Below are 9,429 nucleotides of genomic sequence, written 5' to 3'. Positions count from 1 at the left end.
GGACGGTAAGCTTATGGTAGGGCCAGAGCGAATTGATCAATAACTCGAAGTGAGAGCAGTGTTGGTCAAATGTTTTAGGGGAATCCCCCAAGGTGACCAACACTGTTAAAGAACCCCGGGTGGTCGAAATTCCCGGAGCCCTTCACTACGGCGTCCCTCATAGCCTGAGTCGCTTTGGGACGTTAAACCCCCATAAACCATAAATCTTTGTTTATTTTCAATTTGTCGAAAACAAAAGCTACCCAGTCTACATTGCCATAGTTTTTTGCGCGTTTAGCGAGCGGCTGCTGAGAAATCTTCAGAAACCAATATGCCAGAGTTTTGTCAGCTTTGAAGCATTACGTAGGGCCAACATTTTTCCAGAAAAGTATAGAAGCAAGAATGACAGGTCACTCGCGGCTCTTGCTTTTTCTGCCAATCCGATGAATGCACTTTATAGACTCTACATCCACTTCAAGCTTATCTTTAAAAATAGCCTCTGTCACTTGCTGTTCGAGCGCCGCTGCTTTCTCATCGACGTCCTCTTTGGGACCAAAGATAGCTATATTATTTCTGCGGTGCCTGTTAGCAAGATCGTCGATTTTTCTTTTTCTAGAACCTGTCACCATGGACAGGATATATACTCAGTAGCCCAGCGTGGCAGGTGACAGTTCAGTTGATGATGATTGGTCGCGAGAGGTTGCTGGGGGGAGCAACCTCGATCTGCCAGCCTGCACACCCGTATACGGGCAACCTGAATGCCAGACTGCTAACCACTCCAGTGGCGCCGTCACGCACCGGTACTGTATTATCCGGTGCTTGCCTAGACTTGGCCTTTGTTGTTGTTGTTGTTGTTGTTGTTGTTGTTGTTGTTGTTGTCGTCGTCGTCGTCGTCGTCGTCGTCGTCGTCGTCGTCGTCGTCGTCGTCGTCGTCGTCGTTGTTGTTGTTGTTGTTGTTGTTGTTGTTGTTGTTGTTGTTGTTGTTGTTGTTGTTGTTGTTGTTGTTGTTGTTGTTGTTGTTGTTGTTGTTGTTGTTGTTGTTGTCGTGACATGGCACATACCCACGACGGGGAATTGGCATTCTAGGGGCTAGCGGTTTCTTCGTCTTACTCTCTCGAGCGCCCTGCTGCCTGACGCTTCGCAGCTAGTCTCGTAAACCTTTCCTGTGTACGTCAGCCGTTTTTCGGTGCCATAGTTGATGACGCCGCTGGGTAACGTCCCATGTACGCAACTTCGAAGACAACCTTGACGCCAATTCTGAACACCAATTCATTGACGCGAACTCAACGCTCGCCCTCAAGACGAGCCGCAGCCTGCGAGGCCTACAACCTGAATTCGGCCCACTGACAACAGCAGCAAGGGTCATGACATCCACCATAGGCAACCGGAGAACTCGACATTCCGGAAATGTCCCGTCGTTCGTCCTTCACGCACCTCGGCCACCGCCATCGTTCCACGGTGACAGGTTCGAGGACGTTGAAGACTGAATGACCAGTTTTGACCGCGTGGTGGGAATCAACAACTGTCACGGCGAGCATAAACTGAGAAACGTCTACTTCGCACTGCAGGACTCGGCCAAAACGTGGTTCGAGAATCGCGATGCTTCCTTCACCAACTGGGAGGCTTTTCGCCTAGAGTTCCTGGCGACGTTCTGTACTAGCGCGAGAAAGAAGAAGGCTTAATTCGCCCTGGGGGGCACCCGAGATCGCAGCAACAGAATGGGAGCGTCGTCACGCTGAAGTTGGAGTTAATTTAGTACTCTTCAGCGAGATCGGACGGCGAGAGGACGAAGCTCATAGGAGCTTAATAGGCTGTCGATCCCTGAAAAGTACGGCAGTACTCCAACCATATATGCACATAAAGAAAACATCAAAAACACACCGGAAGGGACAGAGTGGTACATTAAATACGGGAACACAAGCTTTCCTGCTAAAATTGAGCAGAAAAAGTAAGTTGATTGATGACCAAGGAACACAGCGTTAAGCTTCAGAGATTGTAACAAATCAGGATATCTAAATTAATGCTGGAATGGGATAACAACAACATACTATATACATTTAACAGGCAAAAAAAAAGGGGGGGGGGGAGGAGTGTCCGACAAAAAGAAGCCAAATTCAACACTTTGAATTTCTCACAATAACAGGTGACCACACATTTATGAACAAAGATAATGGAACAAACAAGATTGGCTAAAAGAGGAAATGCTCAGTCCAGCATTTGTGATATCATTGAGAAAGGAGGGAAGGCTATGTCTTAGCATCTGCAAACCATAGTTCGAGATGTACTGACGCAAAACTCCTGTGTGCGACGTAAAGGGTAAAGACTTTCGTAGTTTACAAGTCCAGTCATGTTGCAGAAATATGTTAATTTATTTCTTAATTCTTTCTTCTAACAAAGGGCTAATCTTAAGTTATAAATATGGTGCGCTTTCGACATGTTAGTGAGATTAAAGAGCTCAGAGGTGGGATAGTTCCAAGGCAGTTTATAAATTATCCTGACGGCTTTCTTTTGTAATAGGTGGAGCCTTTGAAGATTTGTTTTACTGGTATTTCCCATACGAGGTGACAGTAATATAACTGAGACATAAATAGGAATTTAAACAATAAAAGTTTAATGTCGCTCGGAAGAAGGCTACTGTGGCGCAGAGGGAGGCCTTCTACTACGCGAGCAATCTTTAAACCTGTGAAATCTACATGTTTGTCTGAAAGATGCTTTTCTGTAAACCATACACCAAAGGTTTTGAAAGCTGGCACGACTTTAATGTGCGAATGCGTTCACGAAGGAATGATTGGAATGATCGTCAAGCAAAACTGCCCCATCGCCCCAAAGTACACTTTCAAATTGCCCGCCTTCTGGCACGGCGCTTGCGCTCAGCTGTAAGCAACCTTCACACTGGCGCCACTAAAACAATATTTAAGAAGCCGGTTAACAACCACAGTATATTATTTTGGAATTTTTATTTGCAAATTAATGTTTTGATGCAGGTGATACTATACTGCCTAGAAATATACTAGCTGTATATTTCTAGGCACTATTGTGATACTGCCAAAACTCGCTTGAGTGCGCGTCGTTTACCTGCTGCTAAAGGAAAATGGCGACTTCCAGTGATATGCTGCCTCCGTCCGAAGTTGCAGCCGGTGGATACGACCAAGATCGGAGACCTCGACTACAAGTGAGGCTTTGAGTAGCGTTATTGAAATTAAAATGAGAGCCTGTAGTTTAGCCGTCTTTTGTGCTTAACCCACGAACCCTGCGCAGTTCTGACAAGTCTGGCAAGGAGCTGCGATTTGTTTTTCTCTGTGGTCTGTGCAATGTCGGCACTTACGAAACCTAATATGTTGATTGTCTTTCTGTTTTAGTAACACCGCCAAAGTTACAGCCATTTACACTTCAGCAAGAAAAGAAAATTTTTTAGTGTAGTCACTCAAAATCCTTGCTAACAGCAAGAAAACTTTTATTCGCACCCGAACTTAAATTTTCATTGAAACCTCTTTCAAGTGCAGTGTGCTGTGTGGGCTGTGTGGTTTTGCAAACGATGCGCATTTTTAATCAGAAATCGACCACACGAGCGCCGTACCTGCATGACCAGCTTATCTGCTTTCTTAATCGATACCTGTATTTCATACAATGTCCTGTTGTTGACGCACTAAAATTCTAATTGCACAAATCTGTTCGCATTCCGTCAATCGCGGGTATCCTTACTGCACCCCTGTTTTTATTTTAAGGGCCATGTTTTAACGCCGGAAGAGATCAGAGTCCTCCAAGAATGCGGCCGGGAAAGCTTTATATACCGTGGTGAGTGCTCTGTTCGTATCTCATAATTTATTGCCGTAACAAATAACTTCGTAGTCACACAGTCGACAGCATGGTAACAGCGTTGCTTGTTGTGTGCTGGTAGGTGTTTGCAGCTGAAGTGTAGCGATTGTTTATTGTGAAGATCGCATGAGAGACAGGAGAAGTACAAAAGTTTAGAGCCCACGGCATTCGCTTCTTTTTATCACGCCGTGTGGCTCGTTATGCATGCCCAACGTTCCAAATCTGTCGAACGTTAGAGGAGCATTGCTTCTCACCCTTTGAAGTTTAGAGAGATATATATATCACTTTTATTTTGCAGCTCAAGGATCCTACAAGAACCTCACTACACTCCTTAAATGCAAAACACCCTTGGGCTGTTAACTTTTGACAAAGGCTGCACACGTTACATGTAGCGCAGTTCACAAATACTGGGAAACGGAAAGAAGCATGCGCGCTAAGAATTCTGAAAATTTCAGAAACAAAAAAAGTGCACGCGAAAGTGGCTAAGGTCACACCACAAATTAAGCAAGAAGTGACTTGTAAGGTGAAAGCACAAATCCTGTTTTGTTTTTTTTTCGTTTGTAACCAGGATTGTGTGGCTTACACGTTTTATGATGCGAGTTCACTAATGGGCAAGGCTGTGAACTAGCTTTGAGATATAAAAGGTTTACGAAGCCACTTTAATTTAAAAAAGTGTAAAATTTGTCCAGGCACGATCCCGGCCGCGGTGGTCGCATTTTGATGGCAGCAAAATGCTAGAAGCCCGTGTGCTGTGTGATGTCGGTGCACATCAAAGATCCTCAGGTGTTCGAAATTATCTGGAGACCTCCACTGTAGTGTCCCTCATATCCCGATTCGCTTTGGGACATAAGACCAAGATCAAAGATATCACTTTTCCAGGTGCTTTGTGACGATTTTTTTAGGTCTTTTCTGTAATTTATCATTTCATTTTCATTCTGTGCATTTGACTTGGCCAGGCAGCCATGTTTCAGTGGAAGCAAATATAAAAAATGCTCGAGGAAGGTTAGAAACTGCACAAAAGGACGAGGACAGGAGTTAAAGGAACAAGGACACAGGTTGACAACTGTTTACTCAAAGAAGCAAAAGCGCAGCCTATTTAAGGGGAGAACTCAGGCGCGCGACCACCTGTGGCACTCACACATGTACAGGCAAACACAGGGAAGAGAAATGTACAAAATAACTGGTAACAATACTTGAGGCCAGGTGAATCAGTAAGGAAATCTAAAATCACACCACAAAACAATTCTTAACAAAAACTATCAGATGTAAACGACGTAAAGAGGGCATATTGTGTCTTCGAAGATAACTGAAGCAAAGGCGAAAAGTAATAGAATAAAGACATGTGATGGCAACCTAAATGGTAAAATGCAGAACAACGGTTAAAAAGACAAAAGGTGAAGGTGGGGTAATAAAACGCGAGATGACAACGTAGATGGCAGAATGTAAGACAAGTCAACCGGAGTAAAGGCAAAGTGAGGCGGCAAAGCATGATAGGTCATGTTAAAATGGAAAAATAGGCATGAGGGAAAGGTAACAACGAGAAAATGAATGGGCCTAAAAACATGCAAAAGATTAAAACTGTGGCCTAAAACTTGTGAACTAGGAAAGACAGAAATGGTGAAAACGGTACATGAAAAGCTGCGAAGAATTTACAAGTACCCTTTTGGAAAAGGGATTTTGTTCGATAGAAGCAAAATGGACGGCGTGCTGACACATTTGTCATTCGTTTTTATGATGTGAAATGCTTCCACCACCTCCTTTTTGGTTTTGTCTTTCTATCTGAACAAAATGAGTCGTTTTTTTTTCCAAAAATTGGTTTTTAAGCAATCTTTTCCTTGCCCCACCCTTACCTTTCCATCCCGTACAGTGCTGGGCTAGGTGGCCTCCTGGGTTATTCATTACTGCCAAGTTATGCTCACGTGCGCTTTCATTAGACACCTACCGGTTACTTCAATGTAGAACCTGCTGCAGGTGAGGGGATATTTATACACAACCCCTGAAACACACCCAGTGAACTTCTTAACGTGATTCTTACTACACTGGGGCCTATTTTTATTTCTTTAGTCATCAGTGGGCATGCACTATAAAGTTTACATGGTGCCTAGAAGACAATCTCGACTCCGTATTAGCTCTCCACATTTTTGATGTTATGTGAAACGCGATGAATGCAGGATATAACCTGCAAGAGATATAACCTGCTTTTTGAAACCCTTTGTTTTCTGCGATAAACTTTCACATGCACCGCTGATTAAATGCTCAGCGGTATGATCACTAGCAGATCACTAGCCAAACTCGCAGGTGAAAGTGAGACCTCCGAAAACTGATGCAAATGTTTCAGGTATATTATTGACAGTCGTGCGCCTGGGTTCCCAGCTTAAATAGCCTGTGCTTTCACTTCTTGAATAAATAGGTGACAGTCTGTTTGTTTCTTTACCTCCTGTTTTCACATGCACCGCTGATTAAATGCTCAGCGGTATGATCACTAGCAGATCACTAGCCAAACTCGCAGGTGAAAGTGAGACCTCCAAAAACTGATGCAAATGTTTCAGGTATGTTATTGACAGTCGTGCGCCTGGGTTCCCACCTTAAATAGCCTGTGCTTTCACTTCTTGAATAAATAGGTAACAGTCTGTTTGTTTCTTTACCTCCTGTTATCATCCTTTTGTGCAGTTTTTAGCCATCCTTGAAAATAGACCAACTAGCCCGTAAGAACATCCTTCTAAAATTTGGAGGGGACACTTGAGCTCCACCTTAAGGTTATGACGCGATAGTATAATGGGTGAATGCCCATATATGCAGAATTGGTCATTTTCTAAATTCATAGATCCCTGGGAGTCCTCATACCATGGGAGTCCTCATACCACTCGGGGCACAGTGGTGCAGTGGTCAAGCGATGCACCACTGCCCTGCGATGGCAGGTGCTGCCACCGGTAGACCTTGTGTGACCCAGGTTGCTCTTCCCGAGCAACCTCTCATGACCAATCAATAATTTAACTGCCACCTGTCATATTGGGCAGTTTGCTCACAATCCGGTGGGCAGGTTGTGCTGATGCCGCAAGGTCACATGTCCCACCTACCTCCTCGACTAGGTTGCTTTGCTGGAAGTTTTTTGTGGATTTCTTTGCTAATGGTCAACGACGCCGACACCGACGACAACGCCGGATTTTCTGCAACATGAGCTCCTTAACACTATTGCGTTAAAAAATGCTCATCAACTGAGATTTCACTGCTTGTTAGAGCTGTAGGTAGTCAAAATTATTTGGAGCACTGTACTGTGTGCCTTGCAGCCACTGCCTTAGCGTTTGCATATAAAAAAATTATTGTATCAAATTTTTACATTGCTACATGCACATATTAATTAGTTAATTGCAGGGATATGGGAGAGAGCTGATGATTTTTGTTGATCACATGTACACATGCTGTGATGCCAATGGCCACTGACGTTACCTCTTTGCATTCTGTGTCCTCAGCTGTACCCCTCGGACTTGCTGCTGCCATTGGAGTTCAGTATGCAGTCAAAGCTGGTAAGATGACGTTCTCAAAGTGTACCTATTTTTCCTTGCCTAATTGCAAGCAAGAGTTGTTGCCTCATGCATAGGGACTGGCTGTGAAATTCATGTTTCTCCATTGGCCATCTACATTGTGGTTCATGTGATGCCACGAGCAACACAATTTTTTTTCTCAAACTGGATCTCCACCCTTTATTTTATTGTGCACTCTAGTAATGCTTAGATTTGCAGTCTCTTTTTCATTGAAATATGTTAAGAATAAAAGGAATGTTGAGAATTCCATTGTGGTTAAGCATTAAAAGAAGTGTTTTGGGTTAGATCGTGGGGAGGGTAGACCCCTTGTAGGGTTTATGTACGAGCCAGTTTGTAAGGGAGCAATAGATTTCAAACATTGAAAGGAAAACGTAACATGGTGAATCTGCATCCTCCAGCTTAGTGAACAGATCAGTTGATATCTTGGCTTGTGTTCTTAATGGAGGATTGTTTAGGCTTGTAAAGTAGTCACAGCAGGAAAACGACATCACGAAAGGGAGAACAAGAGACACACAGTGCTCACTATCAACTCATGAATTTATTCAAGGAAATGGTCAATATATGCAGAAAACAAAGTATCACACTCAGGAAAAAGGATACCGTGTGACTGAAGAGGGGTACATTTACAGTTTATAGGATATGTATTCGATTTCTTTCATGGTTAACGAAACAGATGGGTCACTGAAACATGAAGTATGGTGCCTCATGATGAGATAAGCTTCTGTAATCTCTCTTGTTAGCCGGGATCTGCCCTTGTCCAAAATTTGAGAAGCTTGGTATCTCGGCTGACATTTTCCTTTGCTGCAGGTTGGACAGTGGGCCACAAGGTTCCCAGATGCGGCTATACTATCTATGTACCTTGTTTTTGTGTTCTAGTATACGTACATTCAAGCACCTACCTATCTGGCCAACATAAAAGCCGCCACACATGAGGGGCAAAGTATAGATGACTTCTTTTGAACATGGGACAAAAGGGTTTTGATGGTGTGGCAAGCATTTCTATAAGCCTGCGGTGATCTTGCTGAATTTACAAGCCCAACCATTTTTATGAGTTTGTTAGGAGCAGAAAATAAGACTGACTTGTTGCTGATGACCAATTTTCTTTGGTTGATTGGAAAAGCCATGGAGATATGGAACCACCATTGTCTTACTTTTGTCTCGATTGTTCGGTGAAAGGTTGTCATCGCCTAAGCTTTTAGTTGCATTTTTTCATTTTAGCTTTTCTGCTAGAGAAATCGAGATATGGTGAGAGGAACCAGCTGTCGTCAGCCTTGTTATCTGATCTTGAAAGTTAGCTTCTACACAGTGCCTGCAAGATTTCTGCAAGGCGTTGTGCATACACATGTTTGCTATCGTCCTTTTCACTAGTTTTTACTGTGCAGACTGGTGTGCTAAAAGTGGTTTATTAGCTCTAGGTTCATACTTCCAGCAAATGTGAGAGGCCTTGAAGAAAAGCTTGAGGTCAAGGAACCTAATGGATGCATTAATTAGTTTCTCTTGAGTCAGAGGTAAAGGATGCGGGTGCAAACAAAGTATCCAAGGTGTCTGAAAAAAGTTTTTTAGAACGTCTTAGTGGGGCAATCCAGAACAACTGGGAAGTAGTCTGTGAACCTAAATACTTCGACTACGCTTGAGTCATGAAGACAGTTCACTGAAATTCTGTCGCGGGCATCCAGAAATATACCACTGAGAATGGAGGCGGTCGATGACCCTGCGCATGTACCTTGCTTTTGGAGGTATGTACTGTTACATGGAAAATGTGGAATGTAGGTACGACGACAATAAATCCAGGAATCCAGGAATGATGTTGTTTTCGCGCTGTGACCATGTAACATTGAACAACCAACTCGCCCGTACTTCCACCCTCGTTTTGAGGCTTGCTTAATATTGTACCTCAAAGGGTATCTTTTGTCTCTTTTATATCACCAGTAGCTTTGCAAAATTTCCTACTCGGTATTGTGAAATGATCTAAGTTAATAGAGGAAATGGAGTTTTTACTAGAAACCTAACAGTCTACATTTTACTTTTTACATTGGTGAGTAGAAATATATAATGTTAGACTGCTCCAAGAATGGATCACAAGAGTATTTCT

At 43.3% G+C, this 9,429-nt stretch overlaps 1 protein-coding gene across 1 annotated transcript in view; it reads left to right on the top strand.

The window, feature by feature from the left end:
- Positions 1 to 3,012: 3,012 nt before the first annotated feature.
- asrij (OCIA domain-containing protein asrij) overlaps positions 3,013 to 9,429 on the top strand; it is a 30,706-nt gene continuing 24,289 nt past the window's right edge. Inside the window, exons 1-3 of the mRNA XM_077663317.1 lie at positions 3,013 to 3,151; positions 3,705 to 3,774; positions 7,266 to 7,319. Coding sequence (XP_077519443.1) covers positions 3,071 to 3,151; positions 3,705 to 3,774; positions 7,266 to 7,319 — 205 coding nt within the window. The 5' untranslated portion in view covers positions 3,013 to 3,070. The remainder of the gene's footprint in view (positions 3,152 to 3,704; positions 3,775 to 7,265; positions 7,320 to 9,429) is intronic.

Source organism: Amblyomma americanum, chromosome 4 (genome assembly GCF_052857255.1).
Source record: "Amblyomma americanum isolate KBUSLIRL-KWMA chromosome 4, ASM5285725v1, whole genome shotgun sequence".
NCBI classification, from domain to species: domain Eukaryota; kingdom Metazoa; phylum Arthropoda; class Arachnida; order Ixodida; family Ixodidae; genus Amblyomma; species Amblyomma americanum.
This window is presented reverse-complemented; position numbering and strand designations above follow the sequence as displayed.